Source organism: Myotis lucifugus, unplaced genomic scaffold (genome assembly GCF_000147115.1).
Source record: "Myotis lucifugus unplaced genomic scaffold, Myoluc2.0 scaffold_265, whole genome shotgun sequence".
NCBI classification, from domain to species: Eukaryota; Metazoa; Chordata; class Mammalia; order Chiroptera; family Vespertilionidae; genus Myotis; species Myotis lucifugus.
This window is the reverse complement of record NW_005871313.1, coordinates 1304896-1331567: the sequence shown is the minus strand read 5'-3', so window position 1 is coordinate 1331567 and position 26672 is coordinate 1304896. Positions and strand designations below refer to the sequence as shown.

General features: G+C 37.7%; 1 protein-coding gene across 1 annotated transcript in view; it reads right to left on the bottom strand.

Moving 5' to 3' along the window:
* Positions 1–26672, bottom strand: part of LRRC7 (leucine rich repeat containing 7) — a 307069-nt gene that overhangs the window by 129224 nt on the left and 151173 nt on the right. Inside the window, exons 7-8 of the mRNA XM_023762876.1 lie at positions 6038–6112; positions 140–284 (exon numbers count right to left, since the gene is read on the bottom strand). Of these exons, the coding sequence (XP_023618644.1) occupies positions 140–284; positions 6038–6112 (220 nt within the window). The remainder of the gene's footprint in view (positions 1–139; positions 285–6037; positions 6113–26672) is intronic.

The following is a 26672-nucleotide window of genomic DNA, read 5'->3' as shown; positions in this document are numbered from 1 at the left end:
TTTTATCATCTTGAATAATGAACTTGCTAATTTATTAATATCAAGCTAACAGTATATTCCCCACATCTACAGACAAACTATACTGCCAAGAAAGAAAATTACATATTTGACAAACATTTATGGCAAAATATATTCTCACCTATAGAGTCCGGCAACTGTTGCAACATATTGGATGACAGTAAGAGGTCCTCAAGGGCTTCACATCCGGAAATGTCCATGTCCACTGTTTCTATTCTGTTTTTTGACATATCCAGGTACACCAACATCTTTAACTTCCCTATAGACTTGATGACATTGCATAAACTCAGGGTTAGCTGAGAAACTTTCAAAAGACATTTTAAAGTTGTAAAAACCACAAATTAAATTAATTTTAAAAGAAGCTACAACAATAACAAGTGTTGGCAAGAATGTGCAGAAACTGTAACGTTTATACATCGCTAGTAGAAACATAAAATGGTGCAGCCACTTTGGAAAAAACAGTTTGGCAGTTCTTTGAAATGTTAAATTAGAGTTTCTATATGATTCAGTAATCCCTAGGTATGTATTCAAGAATGAAACATATGTCTACACAAAAACACGAATGTTCGAAGCAGTATCATTCACAATAGCCAAAAAGTGGACACAATCCAACTGTCCATTAACTGGCAAATAGATAAATACAATGTGGTATATCTGCATGTTGAAATATTATTTATAAAAAAATTACTGATACATGCTACAAAATGTATGAACCTTGAAAACATATGCAATGAAAGATGCTAGTCACAAAAGTCCACCCATTGTATGATTCCATTATATGGCTATCCAGAATAGACTGACTTATAGGGAGTAGATTAGGGTTGCTAGAGGCTGGGGGAAGAAGGGAGTGGGAGTGACTGCTAATGGTGTCAGGGTTTCTTTTAGAGGAAATGGAAATGTTCTAAATTTAGATTTTGGTGATGACTCCACATCTATATGAGTGTTCTAAAAACCAATGAATTGCATTCTTTAAATGGGCGAATTTTATGGTACGTGAATTATATCTCAATACAGCAGTTAAAAACACACACAGCAATAATCTCAAAGTTGCCACTGAATTAAATAACATGAAGTTGCTACCAGAGCATCATATGTTGACATGTTGATTCTTAAAATTTCAAATGCATAAGAAAGGTTTTACACGGTGTTTTGGACTTTATACTAAGCGGATTCAATATTTTGTTCACTTAACAATACTTTTTGAGGATCTACTGTGAGTTAGGGCTTGTGTTATATACCAGAGAACAACCATGACAAGTCAGCTAAGGATGGGGAGAGACTGGTCATCATACAGACAAAGTCTTTATCATGAAGGAGCTCAGAGTAATGAAGGAAACCATCAAATAAACAAATGATTATCATACCCTGCGATATGGCACTGAAAAAAGCATGTAGGGAATGCCACAGAAGCATAGTCCTGTAAATTTCCTGGAAGACACTGCCCGTCAAGAAGAGAAGAACCCGTACATGGAAGAGAGAACAGCACATACATTCCCAGAGGAGTGTGAGAAAGCACGGCATGTTTGCGGAAGGTGAGAAATTCAAAGTGACAGCATATCGTGATGAAGTTAGGATGATAAGAAGCCAGCTGTTCAAAGGTCTTACATGTTACGCGGGGAGATATGCACTCTATCTAACAGGCACGGAAAGCCGGTCAGGGCTTTTCAGATGAAAAATGACATGACTGGACTTGCGCTTTGAAATAATAACTTCAGGGAATTGTAAGGAGAAGATTCGTGACTGGAGTCAGAGTGACTCATTAGGAAGATCTGGAAGCAGTTTAGCGGAGGAGGTGAGAGGGACCTGAATTCATGCAGAAGTGAGGATGAAGAGGCAATGGGCTCAAGAAAGATGTCGAAGTGGAATGATTGAGTAACTGATCGCTGAGCACGGGGGAGGAATCAATTCATACCTTGGGCAGAAAGCGAACAGTAATGGCTTGGTTGAGACAATGGACAATAGGACTTCAAGCAAGATGAAAGTCTTAATTTACCTTGTCTTTAAGGGCATGTCTTGCAAATAAATGTCTCACACATACCAGTGTTCAGTGGTTCATCTGCTTAGTCTCTACCTGTGTACACTTTACTATAGTGTGTCTACTTATTTGAGAAAGTATAAATAACCAAATACAGAAAAAAATTTATTACAAACACAAGCTCACAGCTGGCACTGTGCTAAGTACTTTATATTTATTATTTGATTTAATACTTTATATTCTTGCCACTCAAAATGTGCTTCACAGACCAGCAGCACTGGCGCCACCTGGGGGCTTGTCTGTAATTTGGACGCTTAGACCCACTCTAGACCTACTGAGCCAGAATCTGCCCTTTCACTCACATTAAAGCTTAGAGGTTCAGGAACGTTACCCATTGGGTTCCCTGGGAAGCAGAGACAAAGAGGAGTTTATGAGAGAGTGTTCTTAGAATCAATAACAGTGGGAAGAAAGAGGTAAGGAAGGACGTAGGACTGGACAGATGAAGAAGTTGGGCTGTGATCAAGTCTTGAGGAAGTTTTCAGCTGACCCTTTAAGGAGCACTGAAGTGGGAATTGCCTTAAAGTTGTCCTGAGTGGGGTGAAGGGGCCAGGCTTTTGCACCCCTGCATGGATTGGTCATTGGATGGAGGTCTCCCAGAATAGGGGTGTGACCCTGGGTGAGGAGGTTCTCTTCAGCTGAAGGCAGTTCCTGAAGAGGGTGGGGAGCTGCAAGCAGTATTCCCAGAAGCTGGGGAAAGAGAGTAAGCTCTTCATTCCAGGCGGGTGATGCAGCATCGACTGCAAGTAACCTTCCAAGGTTACCCCATTAATAAGGGGTAGAGCTAAACTTAAACTCACCTTTATTGGGTTACTCACTACAAAGCCTATTGATTATATTGGCAGTTCTGCCCTCTAACTCCCAAAGTAACACAGCACTATGGCTCTAGCCCTGCTCCCTCCACTCCCAACAGTGGGAACAAAGTCAGGGAGTAGGTTAATACGTGCCAGACTAGGAACTGAGTACTTTGGGTGAGTCAGGCCAGAGAGCTGAGCTTCTCCCCATGCCTAGCAATATGTCATTTGGAAAAATACTGTCACTTTACTTACAGCTTTCCACCCCAAGGAACTATTATGTTGCCTTATCTCATTCTTCTCTTCTGGTGAGCAAGGGAAAAATGATGTATGTGTTTGTGTGTGTGTATCTTTTGTTCCTTTATTATGAGAAACTTCCTTTTTGAAGCTTCTTTCATTGCTATCTCTAGGACAACTCAATATTTTGGTTTAAAGTTTCTAAACATCTTTTTAAAAAAGCAAAACAAAATAATTCTTTGGCGTTTCTTTTTAATTTTTCTAAACTCTCACTCTCGAGCACCTTATAAAGGCAATAGTATCTTAGAGTGAAAGAGGTCTTGAGTCCCAGTATCTCAGAGTCCTTGAGGATATGGAATGTCCCTCCAACAGCCCTCTGGACAGTGAGGCCATGGTGAACAGTGGAGAGCAAATGGGAAGAGCAGAAGCCATCACAAGCAAAACAAGATATTGAAATTTGTTTAAAAATAAATGTGGACTCAATACATTGTCTAGTCATATTTTGGTTGATTGATCTCAGAGTGATGGTCACAAGACAGTTATATAGAAGAACAATTTTTCATCATTATCTATTTTCTTCTCTGATGTATGAAAACTACAGTGGAAAAATGATAGCCCGGGCTTCTACAATTATTTAAAAAGTACATTACCTTAACGTATTATGATAGATGAACTAATAATAAAATAAACTTGCTTTTATTCCTGTGTCTTATGACACTAAATTTTTAGGATTAATCATTCTGTGAGACAGACACATAGGCTGAAAACCACATTCAAGATTAGTCTTTCAAAGTCATGTGCTTCTAGGTAATTGTGTAACAGCTGTTTGCCAGCACTGACATGAGAAAGCCACACCTGTTTGACAGGGGAGTTGTGGGGTATTTCCACAAGGAGTATAGCAAAATGTGAAATTCAAGTGTACTCGCTAATGTATGAGATCTGCTTAAAGTTGTTAGTATACAAAAAAAAATCTATTGAAACAGACAAATTAAGCAGCATTATTTGTTTTACAGATTTCATATTACCTTGCCATTTAAATAATAAGCTTACTAAGGGATTTGAGTTCTGAATTGGTTTGCAAGATCAGATTTTGGGAATGTAAAGATTGTGAAAAGCAAGATAAACCTAATTCTCATTTGTACCTTCTACTAATTCTCTAGCGATAAAACTTGGAACATCATAGTGAACAACAGCCTGGGGAGTTGGTGCGAATTACAGTTCCACCATTTACCGGCTGTGTGACCTTGGGCCAGTCACTTAGTTACTTACTCTTTCCATTTCAGTATCCTCATCTATAACAAGGGGATGGTAAAAACCCAATTTCATAGTTATTATGAGGATTCAATGAGTCAGTATTTGTAAAACACCTAGATAGATGCCTAGCCCATGATAAATGCTGTGTGTTTTTGAATAAATAAATAAACACATTGAAGAAACATGTAGAAACATCTTGATTCCTCGATCTTGCACAGGAAATTGATGAGGATCTTACCTGTGTTGCCCCAGGATGTCTACATACCTTCAATATGGCACAAATCAGGCTGTACTGTGTGTAGTGGAATCCAGATCTTTCTCTCTGTTATGTGTGAGTGAGTGCCTCAAACAAATATATTCAAAATCATTGAATATATTATCTTTGTAACCTTGACATTAGGATGGTTTCTGGTTCAGACGGGTGTATTTGTAAATGGTTTTTGAATAACTCAATAACTAGAAGATATGCATGCTTTTTTGGTTTGTGTCTGCGATGATGGCAGAAGTGTATTTTTTCGATAAGAAAAGAAAGCATTTTCCCCCTAATCTTTTGCCAGATTTTCTCATTTATGTGGTCTCAGGCTTGTTCAAAAGAGAATAAGCTTCTTGTTCCTGTTGCTTTTGTAATCATTTAAAGAAATTTTCAATGTCAATTCAAAAGAGGAATAAAATTGGCTTCGGGAACGTGCAGCTAAATCTCAGTGGTGGAAGAAGGATTATGAATCTTCTGCCCTGGCTAATTAGCCTAATGGAGGAAGTTTGGAATTGGCTATCACCACTGGGAGCCTTGTGGCTGCTGTGTGTGTGTACACATGCTTATTTTAAAAATATATTTTTGTTGATTTTAGAGAGGAAGCGGGGGGGGGGAGATAGAAACATCAATGATGAGAGAGAATCATTGATTGGCTGCCTTCTGCACACCTGGGGATTGAGCCTGCAGCCCAGGCATGTGCCCTGACCAGGAATCAGAAGAGAACTGTGACCTCCTGGTTCATAGGTGGATGCTCAACCACTGAGCCATGCTGGCCAGCCTACATATGCTTATTTGAATGTATGCATTGTGATAGGCAGAGGCAATGTTTTATGGAAAGTCATTCTTTCACTGGATGGAAAAAGAAGGAATAGTCACACTAAATGAGTTGATTGGCAAATCTGCTCAGGAGACACTGGACAGCCCATTAATTGAGGGAAAAATTTGACTATAATTTTACTTTCTGTTGTTACACCGTATAATCCTTGCCATTTAAAAAAAATTCAAATGGGTTTTACTAAATATCACCTGAACTAAGAAAGATTTTTTTATTTTGTGGAAGAGATCTAACAATATGATCAGAAACCATGATCTAATTACCAAGAAGAATAAGGATGATTGCACAAAACAAAGAGTTGGTATTGTATGTGGCATTTCTGTTTTTACAATATAACAATATAAAATTTAAAAATAACACATGCAGAAAGAGATGACAAATATACTCCTAAGAGAACAAGAGAAGTCTTTCATACATTTTACATACCTGTAACAGCCACAAAGGGTACATGAAATACTCAAAAACAAGTTACTGAGAAACACTTGGTAACTGAACACTCCTAACAAATGTGTTACTACTTTGAAATGCAAACACTGAGATTTAAGAGTATCTTCAATTGCAGTTAGTATATAACACAGATGCTGGACAACATGGTATAACAAAAACTTACATACCCCAGGTAGCACTTGCAATGCATTATTATCCATCCACAACTCCCTTAAATTTTGTATTTGATCCAGAACTTCAGGCTGGGAGAGAAGTGGGGAGAAAGGAAAGAGGAGAAGAAACCAAATTAGTCTTTTCTTATTACAGTATAAGATATAATTTCTTGGTCTGGAACTTATATTTGGGAATCTAATTTTAATCCTCTAAGAAATTCCAAATTTAACAAACCTTTAGCAAAACTGGTGGTCCCCGAGTTAGCCAACCTAGAATTAATCTGAAAACAATCAGAATGACCTCTAAAAAACATGCTGCTGGGTATCAGTATGAAATTGCCTCTTCTACCCAGGAGAGTTGTGTGTTTCACATACTAGCTCTTTTTTTTTAAAAAAAATATTTTTTATTGATTTCAGGGAGAGGGAGAGAGAAAATGATGAGGATTGGGCCTACAACTCAGACATGTGCCCTGACTGGGAATCGAACCGTGATCTCCTGGTTCATAGGCTGATGCTCAACCACTTAGCCACACTGGCTGGGCTCACATTCTAGTTCTTAATACACAGACAATTGCATTTTTTATTTAAGCAAACTGCTTACCTGAATTCTAAAAAAAATAAAAATGTATTCTCCTTTAACACCCTATAATTATCATTTGGAGCATTTATTACACTCTATTAAATAAGTGCATTATTTCTTTATTAGAGTACTAGAGGCCTGGTGCATGAATTTGTGCACAGGTGGGGTCTGGTGGCCCACCCTGATGGGGGCCCATTGGGCCAGGCTGGCGGGGGGAGGGGTCATGAGCGGTTGGCTCCTGATTGGGTGGGGGGGCGGCAGGGTGTGGTGCCGGCCAAGGGGAGGGGCTGTGGGAAGTTGGCTGGCTAGTCCTGCCCTCAATTGGGGTGTTGGGGGCTAATTGGGAGCAGGGTCGGCCAGGGGGCGGGGATCGGGGCACAGATCAGGCTGGTTGGCTGCCTCAGTGCGCATCATAGCCATTGGTTGTTCCAGTTGTTCTGGTTGTTCTGCCAGTCCAGTTGCTGGGATTTTATATATATAGATAAGCTTTTGAAGGGCAGAACAATGTTTGTTTTTTAATCATTACAACCTCATATCCCCATTGTTTGCCACAGTACCTGACACACAGTAGGTTTTTATCATATGTGTTAGTGCCTTATATACCCCCCTCCAGGAATTACATTACCATGAGATGATGACAATATGAATAAGACCCACTCATTTTTTTAAATTAATCTTTATTGTTGAGATTATTACAGATGTTCCTCTTTTCCCCCCCCATAACTCCCCTCCACCGGGTTCCCACCCCACCCCAGGCCCTCGTCACCCTATTGTCTGTGTCCATAGGTATTGCCTACATGCATATAAGATCTTTGACTAATCATTTTCCGCACCCACTTCTCTTTGAGAATCATCAGTCTATTCCATTTCCATGCCCCTGATTCTATTCCATCCACCAGTTTATTCTGTTCATTAGATTTTTTAAAAATTACATCTTTATTGTTCAGATTATTACAGTTGTTCCTCTTTTTTCCCCCCATAGCTCCCCTCCACCTGGTTCCCACCCCACCCTCTGCCCTTATCTCAACCCCCCCACTGTCCTCATCCATAGGTGTATGATTTTTTTCCAGTCTCTTCCCACACCCCCATACCCCTTTCCCCCCAAGAATTGTCAGTCCACTCCCTTTCTATGCCCCTGATTCTATTATATTCACCAGTTTATTCTGTTCATAAGATTATTTATTCACTTGATTTTTAGATTCACTTATTGATAGATATGTATTTGTTATTAATATTTTTTATCTTTAACTTTTTCTTCTTCTTCCTCTTCTTAAAGGATACCTTTCAGCATTTCATATAATACTGGTTTGGTGGTGATGAACTCCTTTAGCTTTTTCTTATCTGTGAAGCTGTTTATCTGACCTTCAATTCTGAATGATAGCTTTGCTGGATAAAGTAATCTTGGTTGTAGGTTCTTGCTATTCATCACTTTGAATATTTCTTGCCACTCCCTTCTGGCCTGCATAGTTTCTATTGAGAAATCAGCTGACAGTTGTATGGACACTTCCTTGTAGGTAACTAGCTGTTTTTCTCTTGCTGCTTTTAAGATTCTCTCTTTGTATTTTGCTCTTGGCATTTTAATTATGATGTGTCTTGGTGTGGTCCTCTTTGGATTCCTTTTGTTTGGGGTTCTCTGTGCATCCTGGACTTGTAAGTCTATTTCTTTCACCAGGTAAAGGAAGTTTTCTGTCATTATTTCTTCAAATAGATTTTCAATATCTTGCTCTCTCTCTTCTTCTGGCACCCCCATAATTCAGATTCTGGTATGCTTGAAGTTGTCCAAGAGCCTCCTTACACTACCTTCATATCTTTGGATTCTTTTTTCTTTTTGTTTTTCCGGTTGGGTGTTTTTTGCTTCTTCGTATTTCAAATCTTTCACTTGATTCTTGGGATCTTTTGGTCTGCTGTTGGATCTCTGTATAATATTTTTTATTTCAGTCAGTGTATGCTTAATTTCTAGTTGGTCCTTTTTCATATCCTTGAGGGTCTCACTAGATTTATCAAGGGTCTCAATAAATTTATCGGCGGTTTCTAGAAAATTCTTGAAAAACCTTAGAAGTGTGGTTTTGAACTCCATATCCAGTAGTGTGCTTTCCTCCATTTCTGTCATTTGTGACCTGTTTCTTTGTCTCTGCCTTTTGGCTGCTTCCCTGTGTTGATAGAGTGGCTTTCTGTGCTCGGTGTCCTATAGGGCCCAGTGGCTCAGCCTCCCCAATTACCTGAGGTAGACACTCTTGGTGCACCCCTTTGTGGGCTTTGTGCACAGTCTTGTTGTTGTTAAGCCTTAATTGTTGTAGGTATCACTGGGAGGAATTGACCTCTAGGCCAATTGTCTGTGAGAATCAGCTGTGTCTACGGTAGGAGAACTTCTGTGCTGAAGACACCCTTATAGGGCAAGACTTGCTTCAGTGGGGCTTTGGTGCTCACTGAGTCTGCCCCCTGAGTGTGTCCCTTATGGATCTGAGGAGTTGTAATCTGGATGGTCCCACTCTGACCACTGGGTACACTGGCTCTTGGATCTCTAAGGAGATGCTAATTTAGCCTCTGCCTGAGGCTACCCAGCAGGAGCTATGGAGAGATCTGAAGATTCCTCTTCTTTGTTTGGGGTTTGGAGGTGCCCAGATGAGGCCCAGCTGTGAAGCAATGCAAGCTGCTGTGAGTCCTTGGGCCTTCTTTTGGATGTTCTGGGTCTATCTGACCCAGCTGCAGTTTGTTAGGTAATTTTAGATTGCAAAGGGCCAGGCCATTCATATGCAAAAGCCTCTGCACACAGCTTGGGTGGGGCAGGGTCTCAGGGAATCAACAGGGTGGAGCAAACAGCTATGGTTGATCCTCAGCCCTGCCCTAAGAGACCCCGGGTCTCAGTGTCCCGTGGTAATCTCTGCAAGCACCTCTGAGAGAAAGCTGCCCTTGAGTTCCGCCCGATGCCAGACAGTCCAGTTTCTCCCCATATGAGTCTGGGTCCCCAGAGACTCACCCAGAACTGAAGTTCAGAGCAGTCAGGAGCTTGAGATTCCCTCCCAATTGAAAAAGACAACCGTGTCCACAGTTGCCAGCCCTTTCCGCGTGGGCCTCCTTACCTCTGCACTTTACTTCCGCACCTCCTCTGAGTCTCAGTGTACTTTTCTCTTTCCTTATAGTTGTATAATTTCCACTCAGCCAGCCTTCCTGTGGTTCTGGATGATGTCCGTTTTGTCTTTTAGTTGTATTTTTGAAGTGGTTGTGTGAGGCAGCAATTTCAGGTGTTTACCTATGCCGCCATCTTGGTTTCTCTCAGTCTAGGTTTTTCTGTTCATTAGATTTTTTATTCATTTGATTTTTAGATTCAATTATTGATAGATATGTATTTGTTGTCACTTTGTTGTTCATATTTTTTATCTTTACCTCCTCCTCCTCCTCCTCCTCTTCTTCCTCCTCCTCCTCCTCCTCCTCCTCCTCCTCCTCCGCCTTCTTCTTCTTCTTCTTCTTCTTCTTCTTCTTCTTCTTCTTCTTCTTCTTCTTCTTCTCCTTCTTCTTCTTCTTCAAAAATACCCTTCAGCATTTCATATAATACTGGTTTGGTGGTGATGAACTCCTTTAGCTTTTTCTTATCTGTGAAGCTCTTTATCTGACCTTCAATTCTAAATAATAGCTTTGCTGGGTAGAGTAATCTTGGTTGTAGGTTCTTGCTATTCATCACTTTGAATATTTCTTGCCACTCCCTTCTGGCCTGCATAGTTTCTGTTAAGAAATCAGCTGACAGTTGTATGGACACTTCCTTGTAGGTAACTAACTGTTTTTCTCTTGCTGCTTTTAAGGTTCTCTCTTTGTCTTTTGCCCTTTGCATTTTTATTATGATGTGCTTTGGTGTGGACCAGTCAGAAATTAAGCATACACTGACTGAAATAAAGAACAATATACAGGTATTCAACAGTAGACTAGAGGATCCCGAGAATCAAATCAATGATTTGAAATACAAGGAAGCAAAAAATACCCAACCAGAAGAGCAAAAAGAAAAAATAATCCAAAAATATGAAAATATTGAAAGGGGCCTCTGAGACAACTTCAAGTGTACCAACATCCGAATTATGGGGGTGCCAGAAGAAGAGAGAGAGCAAGATATTGAAAACCTATTTAAAGAAATAATGGCAGAAAACTTCCCCTACCTGGTGAAAGAAATAGACTTACAAGTCCAGGAAGCACAGAGTCCCAAACAAGAGGAATCCAAAGAGGACCACACCAAGACCCACTCATTTCTTATCTCTTCATTTATCAACAAATAATTATTTGTTGTGGAGATGCCTACTATAGGAAAGGTACAAATCAGAATCCACAGTTATTCAGACTTCATTCCTGCCTTGACATAGCTAATAATTTAATTGGGGAGATGAATGTATATAAATAATGAGAACACAAGATAGCACATGGGAGGAAAGAATAATGTAGAGAAGTTCAGAAAAAGGAGAGAGAGAATATAACCAAGGTGTAACACATGGCACATAAGAAAACACTTTAGTTACCAAAAAAAGCTGTCTCTAAATTCTCTCTCCTGGGAAGCAGGCTGAATAGAGAGGACAGAGGTTGCTATTGCTGCCAGCATCATTTCTTGATTTGTGATGACATTTTCCTGATTTCTCTTTAGAAATGATCTGTTCCCCAACTATAAGGCTGCATGCTTCCCTTGGAGTTAATTCCTTTTTACTGTTCCAGAGGAGTGGCTAAATCCTAAGCTAATTAGTGCATATTCACCTGACACCAGGGATTGGCTCAAAGATGGGAACATGATCCCTTCAGAGCAGATAATTCTTTGAATGGGCCTTCTTTGAAAAGACATTTGGTTTTCCCTGATGGATTCAAAACTGGAAGGGTACAGCCCTGGAACTTCCAGCATGAAGTAGGGGAGAGCCTGTTTGAATTAAAAGATGGATCCCGATGACATCATATTAGTCTGAAATTAAGCCATACCTGAAATCAGATTTTTTATCTCTTCCAACTGAAAGAATTATCCCTGAAATAAGACTCAACTACAGTTTAATAAAACTTGAGACTTAAGAAAGCCAGTGTATTTTACAGTGTACTAGTGGAAAAGAGTGGAATTATATTAATGTTATGATTAGAATATTGGCAATTGTGGATCAGTAGGAGTTATGCATATGTCTATGACACATTAAAAGAGCTTCTGAGACTTCCAGGACAACTGGGGAGATATTATGGGATGCCTTTAGCCAGCAATTGCAATAGAATGTGGGACTATTCCTGGGATAAATTTCCTTTATAACAAGGATCAAAACCTAAAGTCAGAGCATGGCACTCTACTGCGGAATCAGAGGCATGAGCACATGTGGGAGATTTCTCTGTGTAGGAAAATATTCCCACTGTCACTTAGATCTTAGAGGCTAAGTGATGGTCTGGTGTGTGTTATACTGGTTTTTGTCATCCTGGTTTTAGGGTCAAAGGTCAGCAAATCTCCTGGAACTGGGATGACTGAAGGTCAGAATCTGTATATTTTGAAGTTAGTTCCTAGGATTCTTATGCAAACATGCTATTTATCTACAAGCTACATAGTAGTCAGACTCAGCATTTAAGAAACAAAGTCAAAAGAATGGTGTGGTAGGTTTCAATTCCCCATGTTTACAGATGGAGTCTATGGAAGCCTCGTGTTTTGTTAGGGAGATAGGACTCTGTTGTATGGGTGAAGGAACACCACTAAAAGATGTTTATTAGGAAGTGATTTTGGCAGATAGGTATCATATGTATATATATCACTTTATTCTAGTGGAAAAAAGGAAAGGAAAAAAAAACACCCAAAACTTACTAGGGCTAATAATGAAAGAGATGATGAATAAAGAGAAAAAGTTGGGTTCAGGAAACATTTAGAAGATGAAAACTGTTGGACTTGGTGACGGGATATGGGAATGAAAGAGTAGGTCATGTATGTCTTCTAGCTTCCCAGCATGTGGTGGTGCCAACAAAATGAAGATGCAAAATATTGAGGTAGAAGCAGATATGTGGGAGAGACTGAATTCAATTTAAATCATCATTAGCTTTAGGTTTATGTGAGACATGGGTGGAGATGTCAAGGAATCAATTGGCTATAAAATTTGAAGCTTAGAGAATAAGTCTGAGTTAAGGATATGACATTATTTTGTGGAAATGGAAACCCTGTGGACAAACTCCCTAAGGGGAATGTGAAGGGTATCAGAAATGCAGTTCACTGAGAAATTAACTCTGGGGAACACTAACACTTGAGAGCTGAAAACAGGAAGAGCAACCTATAGAAAAAGGCAAAAAGTTATGGAGTCCGGGAGAGTAAGGGGTTACTAGAATCCATCAAGTAGAGTTGGGTTAAGAATAAGAAAGTGAATACAAGTGTCACACACCAAGGAGAGGTGTCCAGTGAAATAAAAGACTGAAGATGTCCACTCAGTTTCGGAAATAGTAGGACACTGGTAACCTCAGTGATAACTGTTTCATGCTATAACTATATTATATAGAGTTGAAGATAAGAGGCAAATAAATGGGCACAACGCAGACAGAATATTCTTCGTAAAGTTTGGATGAAAAGAGAAAAGCTGAGGGGCTGGAAAGAAATTGAGGAAGTCAAGGGAAAAGAAAGTTGATAGAAAAACACTAGCAAAGAGGGAAAGATTAAAGACATAAGATAGTATAAAATTAATGGAGTAAATTCCGAAAAACAAGAAAAAAAGATGAGACTGATAGCACAAGAGAAGGTGCTGGCCTTGAAAAGAAGTGAGACACCTGAAGTTCAAGGGAAGATGGTAAGGATGGTGTGGATGTAGATGGGCATTTTGTATGGGAGGGGACTGAAGTTGAGAGAGAGCATGTCCGAAGGCCTCAAATTTTCTTTTAAAATAAAACAATATAACTATATTTTTTAATTGATTTCAGAGAGGAAGGGAGAGAGAGAGAGAGAGAGAGAGAGAGTGTGAGAGAGAGAGAGAGAGAGAGAGAGAGAGAGAGAGAAACATCAATGATGAGAGAGAATCATTGATCAGTTGCCTCCTGCATGCCCCCCACTAGAGGTTGAGCCTGCAACCTGACCCGGCTAAAAATCCAACCTTGTCCTCCTGGTTCATAGGTTGATGCTCAACCACTGAGCCATGCTGACCAGGCTCAAATTTTCTTGATGAAGTAGGGATTAAGATGATCTGTTGAGCAGAAAGGGGCAAGAATTTTGATACATATAACACTTGGGGCCTATGGTATATACTGAGTCATTTAAGGGGAATTAAAGAGGAAGCCAAAGTCAATCAAAATAGCTCCATCAATGATAATTATTTTAATTCTTTGGGGAGCCAACTGGGAGACTGACAGTCTAGGGGGAAAAGACAGAAAAAACAAGATAATTCAGTTTTTCATGAGGTCAAAGAAGACTAGTAGGAATGAGAGATTGAAAGAATGAGACAAATTAAAAAAAAATTAGGAGAGAACAGAAGTTAGGAGTTTAAGATTTCTGAAGGGATTCCAGGCATTGACAAAATTCAGATTATAAGCCTATGTATCATGAAATCTTCATGTGTGGGCAGAAGAGGATGCAGTGGGAACATAAGGCTTGGCATCTAATGATTTGGGTAGCCTTTGACGTACTGTGTAACTTGCTTCATTGGCTGTGTCAGACAAAGTGGCAGATGAAGCTGAACATTTTTTCCTCTAAAATATCTCTAACACTGGGCTCTACTGGGCTCTACTGGAGACCCTATGCACCTCTGACTACTTGAAAAGGGATAACTAATGCCAACCTATGTTTCTACTTTATTTCAAAATTTCTCATTTGGATTTATTTTATACCTTAATAAGGTAATAATCATCCCACTTTATGAATGAAGGGTCTTATCATTATTTCCTGGGGAAAATGAGAATGATTTGATAAAGTTTGTAAAACTATAGCTAGGATTGTTTCTCAGGTCTTCTGGCTTCAAAGATGCCATCATATTACAGCTTACAATTGAAATCTATAATAATAAAAGGATAATATGCAAATCGATCGAACAACTGAACAGCAGAACGACTGTCAGGACGACCTTCTGGACAACCACGCTATGACACTCACTGGTGCCAGGCCAGCCAAGGTGGGTGCGATGCGATTGGTCGGGGGCCTGTCCATCGCCCCATGATCACCCTGCAGAAGGAGGCCCAGGCCACAGGCCAGCAGGGCGATCGATCAATTGGGGGGCTCCATGATTGCTCCAAAGAGAGAGGCCCAGGCCACCAACCGATGGACTGTGGCAGGTGGGCGGAGCCTCCCTCTGTGGGGGTGATGGATCATGGGGCTCCTGGAGTGTGAGAAGGCACAGGCTGGGCTGAAAGAACCCTTCCTGGAGTGCACACATTTCATGCACTGGGCCTCTAGTCCTGAAATAATAAAGAATGCTGGTGATCACAAATACCTTATAAATAAAGTAAATCATATGCTGGCTTTTAAAAAAAGATAATATACTTATTACTGGATATTAAAATAAAATGTACCACAGAAGAAATTTCAGCAACTTCCTAATAATAGCAGAGATGAAATATATTTAGCAGATCAACATATAACCTTTCTGAAACAAAAACCACAACTTAAAGATGATGAAATGGCATTTCATGATTAATAGACCGTATTAAAGTGGATCTTGGAATTAAACTAAATGCTTACACCCAACCTAACACATAAATTGCCTTTTTTCATGCTACTTAATTTCATCCCAAAGTCAATTGTTTCCATTAAAAATGAATGAATTAACTCAAGAATGGCTTGTTGTATTTAATGCTGGTGAGCTAAGCACTCACATAAACTACTTTGGGGAATATAAATTAGTGTTATTTTTAAGGAAAAAATTTTCAAATATGCTTCTCATGTCTTGAAAACATTCATATCTACTTTTAGGCAACTGTCCTACTAAAATGATCTGAAATATAGAAAAATCTTATTGTAGAAATATTTCATTGTAGAATAATTAATAAAAATAAAAATTTGGTTATGATCCAAATAAACAACAGCATAAGGAATAGATAACCAAATAATAATAAAGTCATATATTGGTATAGTATGCAACAATAAAAATAAATTATTTATATTTTTATGAAGATGGCTAGATCTTGCAAACACTATTGACTGAAAAAGCAGTTATTGACAATTCATTGCTATGTATTTACAAAACATATTTATGCAGTAGAAAATAGTGATATGTGGAATAGATGCACACCAAATTCAAAGTAGTAATTGCCCTGGGGTTGAAATCAGACTAGGAGGGAGGGATTGGAATAAGATTAGGAGGGGGGATTGGAATAAGATTAGGAGGGAGGACAGATGACTTCTCATTGAGCTACAGTGTTTTACATCTTTAATTAAAAAATCTAACTCAAATATGAAAATAATTAACATTTGTTCATTTTGGTTAGTAGGTGTTTGATATATTTAAAATTTTCATATTTTATAAAAAATATATTTATATTTATATTTACTTTAAAAAGTTAGAAAAAATCAGGAGAAACTATATCAAAATATTAATTTTAAAAAATCTCAGTGGTGAAATTATTATTGATTTTAATTTTCTTCTTTTTGCATTTTTTCTGTTTCCCAAATTTCCTATAGTATGTAGGCACTACATTTAATAACCAGAAAAAATGAGAGAACATCTCAGTGTCTTTTCTTCAAATTGATACCTAACTACTTAGAATTCTTTTTGAAGGAGTCTTACTTTGATTAGTTGAAATGAGTTATGAAAATAGTTACATCAGTATTAACATAAATAGAACATATATTTTGCATGACTACAACAAATTTCTGTAACTTGTGCCATGTATATGCAATCTTAGGCTGTCCTATTGATTTGACATATGTGCTACTTTTATTCCACTACTTTTGATAATAGTTAGATTATATTTATGTATATATCTATTAAATTTTTCTTCCAATGATGTGAAGAGAAATGTTAAGTATAAAAATCATAATATCTGACTTCTGTCTAATTTTGTCAACAATACGCTAGGGAACTTTCAGTTTTAAAAAGAGAACTTTAAAGTATCTTAAAATTGATGAGATTATCTGGCAGATATCATTAAAAAAACTTTCGATTCCCAGAGACTACACAAAACTGGAAGGCAACAGGTTGGAACCTGTCTCAAAATATATAAAAATAAACTTAAAGGTGTTTTCTCAAATCAGTAAATGTAAAATAGCCAATGTAAATTTTAAAAATTATATTCTCTCACTAAAGTGACATGATATTCACTGAGATATTCCAGTTATTATATTTTTTCTAAAATGTGAGATCACAATTCAAAGTATTATTTTTTATTTCCTTTTACTTTTACCATCTTTGTTTAATAACTTTTGGAGTATGCAATTTGCCAAGGAATTATGATGACATTTTAAGAAACTTTCATTTTTCTTGAAATATTTCATTTAATAATATACTTGGCTTATTACTAGTCCTTTAGCTCTCACAACTGGGAAATCTTTTATTCATTAATTTTATAGTACACAATTGAAACTCTTTCTGATGCACAAAATTGGATGACTAAAATTGTTCAGCTCTTGATGGCAAGCTTCTTGCTAATTCTCTCAATTGTCCTGTCTTACATGCCTTGGGACTGTTTAACTTCCTCAGTTAATTTTTTGGTGATGAAAAGGTTAGCTCCATAGGGTCTGAGTCTGTTTCCAGTTTACATTAGTTTCATGTTTCTCAATTTTATTTCAGATGCTGATGCCACTAAAAAGTTCATAAAATTCTAACTGTGTTTTAAATTTAATTATTCCAATTGGGTGATATTTAGGAAAAATATTTTTATAATTTAGAAATTATTGAATAAAAAATAGATATTCTTAGAGACAGTTAATAAAATGCACTGCTGGGGAAATGTGATTAATTTATAATTAATTAAAATACTTTCAGCCATAAGCTCTTATGAATATTTTAATATGAACATGAGTGTAATATATTCTGTCTAAATACTCAGATGAGTGTATTGATGGCACAAAGGAAAAAATCTACATGATGTTGAGAGGGAGAGACAATACATTAAATGACTAAAATAGTATCTAAAATGATATGAAAATGTTGCCCAGCTGGTGTTGCTTAGTTGTTGAACATTGACCCATGAACCAAAAAGTCACCAGTTTGATTCATGGTCAAGGCAGATGCCCAGGTTGTGGGCTTGATACCCAGTAGGGGGTGTGCATGAGGCAACCGATATAAGGTTCTCTCTCACCAATGTTTCTATCTCTCCCTACTCCCCTCCTCTCTCTCTAAACAATCAATAAAGACATCTGAAAATGTTCAAAGACTTGATATTTTAACAACATGAAGTTTAATAGGGACAAATGTAAAGTCCTGCCATATGTCCCCCAAATCAAGCATACAAGTATAAACAGTAGCAGAAGTAGGTGTGAACATAACTGGGATTTAACTCAAGAGTAAGCTCAGTATTCATTGATTCATCCTATATAATAAAAGGGTAATATGCAAATAGACCGAACGGCAGAACAACCGAACAACCAGTCAAAGCGTAATATGCTAATGATATACTAAGGCTGTTCAACTGCTCGTTATGACGTGCACTGACCACCAGGGGACAGATGCTCTGACTGGTAGGTTAGCTTGCTGCTGGGGTTTGGCCAATTAGGACTGAGCGAGATGGGCTGGACATGCCCTGGAGCCCTCCCATGGTCCCTCCATGGCCTGATCGTGCACCGGTGGGATCCCTCAGCCTGGCCTGTACCCTCTCGCATGACCCCCTAGGGGGATGTCAGAGAGCCTGTTTCAGCCCAATCCCGCAGGCCACTCCCCTTGGGAGGGCGCCCAATACAGGGCTCATGTCTGGTGAGTGCAGCTGTGGGAGCTCAAGCCTCTCCTGATCGGGGCTGATTGGGCGGGAGCCCGCGGCAGGCACAGTGGGGCTGGGATGAGCGGGAATGGCAGGTAGAAGCTGCAGACAGCGGCGTTGGACTGCGGGTTTTGGCCTGATCCCTGCAGGCCACCCAGAGGGACCCCACCAGTTCACGAATTTGTGCTCTGGGCCTCTAGTTTGTTTATAAGTGCATTCATTCAGTAAAGAAATACTACCTACTCATGCAAAGAAAGCATTAAAATGGTCTCTAGGAATTTAATTCAGACTATGACAAGAATGTTCCCAAATCTTTTTTTTGTCAATATCCTGATCTATATGCAACCATTAACCCACATATGGACTACAGTATTTTAGGTTTCCAAGTATAAAGGTGTCTTCAACAAATCAGAGATTATTCAAAGAATATTTGGAAACGATGCCATAGGAAAAATGGCTAAAATAATGCAAACTAAAATTAGGCTAGAGAATAGGAGATGTAGATGTCAAAGACATCATCTTTGTTTATCTGGGGGTTGTTGTAAGGAAGATATTTGTCCTATCTTCATCCCCAGTTCATAATCAATGAGGAAAGTTGTAGGAAGGTAGATGTAAGTAAGAATCACCTAAGGAGTACTTTTTCCAAGTTTGATTTGTCTAAAATAAAATATTCTAATTTCCTGCACGTGATAATAACTGTTCTGTTAAATAAATATATAACTCCCTAAGAAGATAGAAATAATAAAAATAAAATAACAATATTAACTAAATTCTATTGGACACTTATATAGTAAGGTACTTTCAAAGTGCATGTACATAAAATTATTCTTGAGTCTTTGCAACTATCCAATGAGGTACGTACTATTGGACAAGGAGTGAGCAGACTAGAGTGGTTAAAAGCACAATTTAAGACAGTTCCGATTTAACTTGTAAGATCTTGGTTTAAGTTTCCTCATTTCTAATAGGTGAATGACAGTAGTATTGGTCACATAGGGGGATAATGAGAATGAACTCTGTTAAAACATTTAAAGTGTTCAGAACATTGCCTGCCTCTACATGCTAATGCTCAATGCTCAGTGAATGTTAGCTATTAGCCCCGCCTTACAGACAAAGAGATTCAGGCATAAAGAAGCAAATTACTGTGCTCCAAACTATATGGCTGATATACGGGGATGGCAAGAGCCTGATCTTGAACTTTTATTTTTATTTTTTCAAATTATTTTTCTTTATTGATTAAGATATTACATATGTGTCCTTATCCTCCCATTGCCCTCCCACCCCCACTCATGAACTTGTAAAATATATGATGAATAAGGTTTAAAAGGAGAGAAGTATTCCAGAAAATAGGTATAAGTGGCTCACACCTAGCACGATGCTACCTCAGAATGAAGGTACCAAAGGAGGAGATCAGATGTGAAAGGCAGAGTTTAATTCATTCAACATTTTCATTTAATTAGTACTTATTAGGAGTCTATTAAGTACCAGGCACCGGAGAAAGACTGGGAACAAAACAAAGAAGCCCTCATGGAGATTACATTGTGGTGTTTCATGTTTCCTAGGCTAGTTCCTACAAAGTGTTAACAGCTGGACAAGGGAAGCACTTTAACGTACTACTGTCCATCTAGATTGCAAACTTGGATGACCTTGTCTGAATTCAAATAACACATATATTCTCATCCCATAATTCAAACTGGCCGTGCTGCCTTCTTTATCCAAAAAACTGCAGTCACTTCCTTCATCCACCCTCTGTCTCCACATTTCATCATGTCCACTCCTGCCTGCAACAGTTTTGCCATTACCCAAAGATTATAAAGCCATGATGCTTGTACTGCGTCACAAAGAACTCTTATCTGACCCTCGCTTACTTCTTAGCCTCTTCTGTCACTATACCTCCGTTCGAACTAGAGCCTCCAGGAAAACCCAACTCTTTGCTCTTCTTCAAGGCATCATACTTTATCTTGCAATTTGCCTTTGCAGATGTTCTAAGCCTGTTCTGCTCTTTCTTGGTTTGGTGAGGAATCCTTTCTTCCTAGTTGGTCTCCTTACCATAGTGCTTTACGTATTACACTGTGAGTTCCTTGATGCAGGAACTGAATCTTGTTTAATCTGTATCGTCATCTCCTTCCATGGTAACTTGTACATTCTAGTGCTTCAAAAATGTCATCTGAATTGAACAAAATAAACAATCCACATCCACAATCAATCCTCTCCTCTACTCCATCATGGTAGTTCACTCCCAAGATCCCACTTAAACTTTGTCACCACAAATACCAGTATCACCTCTGAAATCTCAATTGCAGGTATGCCGACGTCTGACTAGCACCTCCTAGCCTTCCAGTTCATGCGTCCCAGTACCTGCAGAGGTTCTTAATAGACATATTAGGAATATGCTCAATTTATCTTTCTTCATCTACCTTTCCTGCCTCGCTGAGAGTAATGATAAACACTATCATCATTACACAGTGTCTCACAAATGTCACTCAGAAACATTGCCCTCTTTCCTTGTGTCACATCACCTACCTGAACTTAACCTAGGTTGAATCCATCTTTCTGCCTTTTCTGCTACAGCACCAAGCTTTGTTGGGAAAAATCAGCTTGGCTGACTGGTCTCATTTTAAATTTATGACAAATACTTGGAATGTGGATTGCATTCTGCCGGGCAACTCTATTATTTTGCTCCAAGAAGTTGCTTATCAAATCTCTGAACTAGTTCATGGTTCGTTAACCATGGCAAAGTATTTTCCTCTTATCCCAGCTTAAAACTTACCCTAAACAAACAAGCAGGGATGCATTTACTCCAAAGGTGTTGAAGCTTAAGCTTCAGGCCTCTCCCATGCATGGTGAGAAACATTTACAAAGAAATATACTTCAAAGGCAATTGGTTAAGATTGCTGCAGTTTTCTGCACAGACTTTCACTCCATCATACTTCCTTGGGTATAATGTGGCACACTTGGGATCTGGCTTAGTTGAAGTTGAGTTGGGGATGCATTAAGTTTAGATTCAGTGCAATATGTTGATATGTTTTGAAGCCACTTTTGTGGTTCTCTTTAGCTAACCAACTCTGGCCCTCCCAAATTCATGTTCCCTTCTAGCTCACTTGAGTTCTAGATCACATATCTTCCATCTCTTTTTGTCTTTGCAGCGATCCAGGCCTGGAGTTGACTCTATTCCACACACATCAATCTATTTCTCCCAGGTCACCCCCAGCAGCATACAAATAAGCTTTAGTTTCTCTCATCATTTAAAAAAAATAATATTTTTATTGCCTCTTCACCCTCTTTCAGTTACTTTTCCATTTGTTTATTCTTTTTCACAGAGACACTTTATTTTTATTTTTTTATTTTTTATTTTTTTATTGCTTAAAGTATTACAAAGGGTATTACATATGTGTCCTTTTTTTCCCCCCGCCCTTGACAATACCCCGGCTTCCCCTACCCCCCAGTGTCTTATGTCCATTGGTTATGCTCATATGCATGCATACAAGTCCTTCGGTTGATCTCTTACCCCCTCCCTCCTGCCCCCCAACCTTCCCCAGCCTTCCCGCTGCAGTTTGACAATCTGTGTGAGGCAGCACAGAGACACTTTAGAAAAAGTATGGCCACTATCTATCTTTGCTTCCTGGTCTTTAATTTACCCTTCCAGACATTCTGATGTGTCACTGAAAACCACTCTTCTGTAAGTCATCATCACCTCCATTTTAAAGTTGAGGTAAAATACAGCTATATAAGTTAGACTTAGTACTTAGCTGCTAAGTCAGACAAAAAGCAAATCAGAGAAGAAAAAACAATATTAAATGGAGAAATGCAAAATCTACAATAAAGCCCAGTTGATTAAAGGAAATTATACAAATGTAAGTATTTCTTTATTTTATTGAATTTATTGGGGTAACATTGGTTAATACAATTATATAAGCTTCAGGTATATAATTCTATAATACAACATCTGTGTATTGTATTGCATGTTCACCACCCCAGGTCAGGCCTCCTTCCATTACCACTCATCTCTCCTTTACCCTCTTCTACCTCTCCCCATCCCCTTTTCCCTCATGATAGAGAAAAAACAAGCAGTTGCCAATATAATTTTAAATTCTGGAATCTTTGGGTAATGTATGGGTGTTAATTGGTGCAAATTATAATTATAGTAACCTACGTAATTTCAATGTTATACCTAATTCTCTATCTCATTAAATTTTGAAATGTTGAAAACACATACATGTATTTTTAAAATCACATTCATGTACTTTGATACATCATATTCTACAATGTACACATTCCTATGAACTAGTCTCCGAAAGTATCTAAAACTGTTTTCTTTCTTCTGTACCAAATAAATATTTTTTTCAATATAGATATTTCATTGAATGAAAAACAAAGCTGAGTCACTATTTTTATTTACCACTGTTAGTGAATCCCCTAATGTGGATTAGTGAGAAATGTTTTTAATAAAACTGCTAAGATTTATGTAAGAACCTATGTGTAGCATTAGTCTTATTTTCTACAGACACTGGGAAAATTCTCTTTGTATTACTACTTGATGATAACATTATTGGATTTTACTTATTTAATACAGTGAAAGTTGGTTTATCTGGTAAATCAATAACCTGAAATCTCTTTAAGCTGTTAGTTCCATACTCACTAATATGAGCTTCTGGAGCAGGGCTTTCATTTCTGAATCCCTGACACTTAGCTGTGTGTCTGTTGCAAAAATACTGGCAATGACCCTTGAAGGTCACAAAGATGTAGTACAACACTGATTTACCTTTTGAATCACAAGACTACTTCTATTCAGAGTAATTTCAATGTAATTCAAAATTCAAATTCTTTGAAAAATCAATAATCAATATTTGGTATATAAGATAAGTTCTCTTTTAAACAGTATAATGCCCCATTACTTCAACGGAAAACAACAGAGAAATTAATGTCACTAGTCTGCTAAACAGTAAGAAACTGGACTGTCAGGTGTGCATGCATTATCATTTCTGCCTGAAAGTAGAAAATGATAAGGCAGGTCATTATGCCTTGTCAGTATCTTAAATTTGTCTAGTGGAAGCGAGGAACTACTTTAAAAAATTTAAATCTTTCCATGCGAAGACCATTTTATTATGTGTTTGGTCATAAGAGTAGCTCATTAGAGGCTGGCAAGAACAGAGACCAGGCAAGACACATTCATGTTAGGTTCCAAAGTCATCTTGTCTTTGATTTATAGCAGTTAGGAAATGCTAAAACAGAGTAATCACCATTGTATCCCCATCACCTAGCCTAGAGGATCCTTAGTAAATATTTGTTAAATGAAAAAAGAAAAAGATTATATTATCAGTGCAAGATTTTATCTTACTGTGCTTTAATTTTCTCATTATAATTATCTTACTTTACTGCATAGTGAGGTTATGTACTTTAATAAAATCTTGTGTCTCTCATATCATGGGCTCTTAAACTGCATTTTGAGGGACATAAATACTTTTAAACATTATCAGATTTCTATGGGTTATTTTAAGTAGACTTGAGTTATTAAATTTGCATATTTTAATTTTATGATTCTTTAATGTTTGTTTTACTTATTACTTTTGAATATTTCATCTTCTACTTTTATAATACATTCTAATATTTACTCCATTTATAAATTTATTCTCAATTAAGGGTCGAATCAGAACACCAATGGTATACATATCACTGGACATTTATTAGGTTTGTTTGACCATATCCCACATAAATAATATAAGCTGGTAAAGAATATGTTTAACATTCTACAACATTTATCTTTAAACCTGGTTATTTGAACACTTATTATCTAAATAATAATGATCTAAACCTAGCAACTTATAATAATTCTCATTTTAGTATTAAAACTTATAATACTGATTTGTAAATATTCTAACTGGCCAGTTCTGAAAATTTAACAAGTACTTATCAAGTACCAAGCTTAGGTATGGCACTGTTATGGGATCAGGTGCACATGCATGTGGGGGAGGGAAACCTCAAGAATATTATAATTTGATCTCAGACAAAATGTAGATACAGGGTAATGGAGAGTGATCAGATCTAGAGGTAAATACTATGGTAAAAATTGTAGTAATACACAAGGCCAAAGAAAAAGCAAAATGAACTGAGGAAAAGAATATTAATTTACCTGAGCATAATTACTAGTGAGATAATAGTCAATTACTTCTTTGGTCAGATTTTAACATTTCATTGTTTCTACATTTTCTTTAAAGCTCTTTAAAAGTCTCAGGTTTATTTTTCTCTACACAGATTCTATCATGTGAACTACACTAATAAATTATATAGTTTCTATTAGTTTTATACAACAGTTGAATGAGCTGTTTGCCAGGGTATATTAATCCGTCAATATAGTTCTACATCAGTACACTCAAATTATTCTTATGATACTGTGTTGATTCCTTTATTAACCCCCATTTGAGGGCTAATTGCTACTGTGTAATTTAGTAAAATTATATTTATTGGTGCAATCTACAAAGATCAAGGTTATGTAATTTGAAATTACATGCTCAATTGTTTTGCTTTTCAGTGTAAAAAATTTAGTATGCTTTATCAGACACATTTTTCTTTTATATTACAAATGAGCAATGAGTCTTGAGGCTGTAGCTCAAACCAATTTGTATTATAGCAACTTTAAATGAGGTATTTCTTCACTTATATGACCTTGTCTAACATTTGTAATTCTACAACTCCCTAAGAGTTGTCTTTATACTTTCACATTACCTCCCTAGGTTTCCATTCTGGGTCTATATTGCAGTCACTGTGTGCTCATCATGCTCCTTCCTCCCCGTCCTCTGCCTAAAGTGCCCTTCCTCCTTATCTTTGCCTGGTTAGCTACCACTCATCCTTTAGACTTCCAAGATCTTTAGATTTCTCCTTTAGGAAAGTATTTGGCCAAACTCCTTTAGAAGTTCCTCAATGCTTGTCATGGCTGGAATTTTACATTTCTGCCTGTACTTGATTAATATTTGTTTTCCTCACTAGCCTATAAACTCCATGAGTTTTCTGTTTACTTAAAAAAAATCTTTATTGTTGAAAGTATTACATAGCCCGGCCAGATTGGCTCAGTTGTATGTCTGCTTTTTCCCCCCAGTGACTCTTTTTAGCCCCCCCTCCCCGCCCCACTTCACTCCCCCTTCCCTGGTCTTCACCACCCTATTGTCTGTGTCCATGGGTTATGCATATATGCATACAGGTTCTTTGGTTGATCACTTCCAACCCACCCACCCTCCCCCACCTTCCCTCTGAGATTCTGCATTCTGTTCTATGCTTTTATGTCTTTGGATCTATTTTGTTCATCAATTTATTTTGTTCATTAGATTTCACATATGAGTGAGATCATGTGATACTTATCTTTCTCTGACTGGCTTATTTCACTTGGCATAATACTCTACTTTTGTATATAGGAACCTGATAGAGTGATCAATAAATATAATCATCCAACAGATGTCTGGACATAGTTCAAACATAGTGCTTAGTGTGGGGGATATACCAGAGGAAAAAACAAAGTCATAGAGCCACATTATTCATCCAGGAGTTGTTGAATAAATGAAGGAATAAATAATAACTTGTCTAAATTAATCATTCCATATCAACATCTCTTCCAGGTAAGAATAAATCTTTCAATTTGTGTCATGCATATGGTGCTTCACATTAACATTGTGTGTACAGTGCTTTGCAATCTATCAGTAAATTGCTAATAATTATTTGCCAGATTGATGAATGAAGTAATGTCCAAGTGGATTAATTATAGATGTATAGGTTGATGTTGGCTATGCCATAAAACCAAAGGATTATATTTTATCTGCAAATTTATTATCATTTTGGTAACAAATTAATTTATTTTTCATGTGTGAACAGAATGCTTTTTAAAAAAGTTTTGCTTTTTAAATATTCAAATCCCATTAACAAGTCAGTAAGGAATTTTTCTAAAAATGTGAATCCCTACCAACATGCTATAAAAAAAAGTTGCTCAGACTTCTACTTGTAACATATGCTCTGGTCTATTTTTTCCATTTTCATATGGAGTTGTGAACAGATGCTTGGGCAGGTTCATTCTGCACTAAATCTTGTACTTCTACACATGCCATGGAGGTGGATGCTCGCCAAGTCAGCACCGTATCTCCCTTGTTGGTCATTAATCACATCAAACCCACTTATTTTTGCTTTCATTAAATGAAAATGAAAATGAGAGTTCCACTAACAAAGGTTTATTTTATACAGTGGGGAGGCAGCCTCATCTCTCATTCCTCTGCCACAAGGACC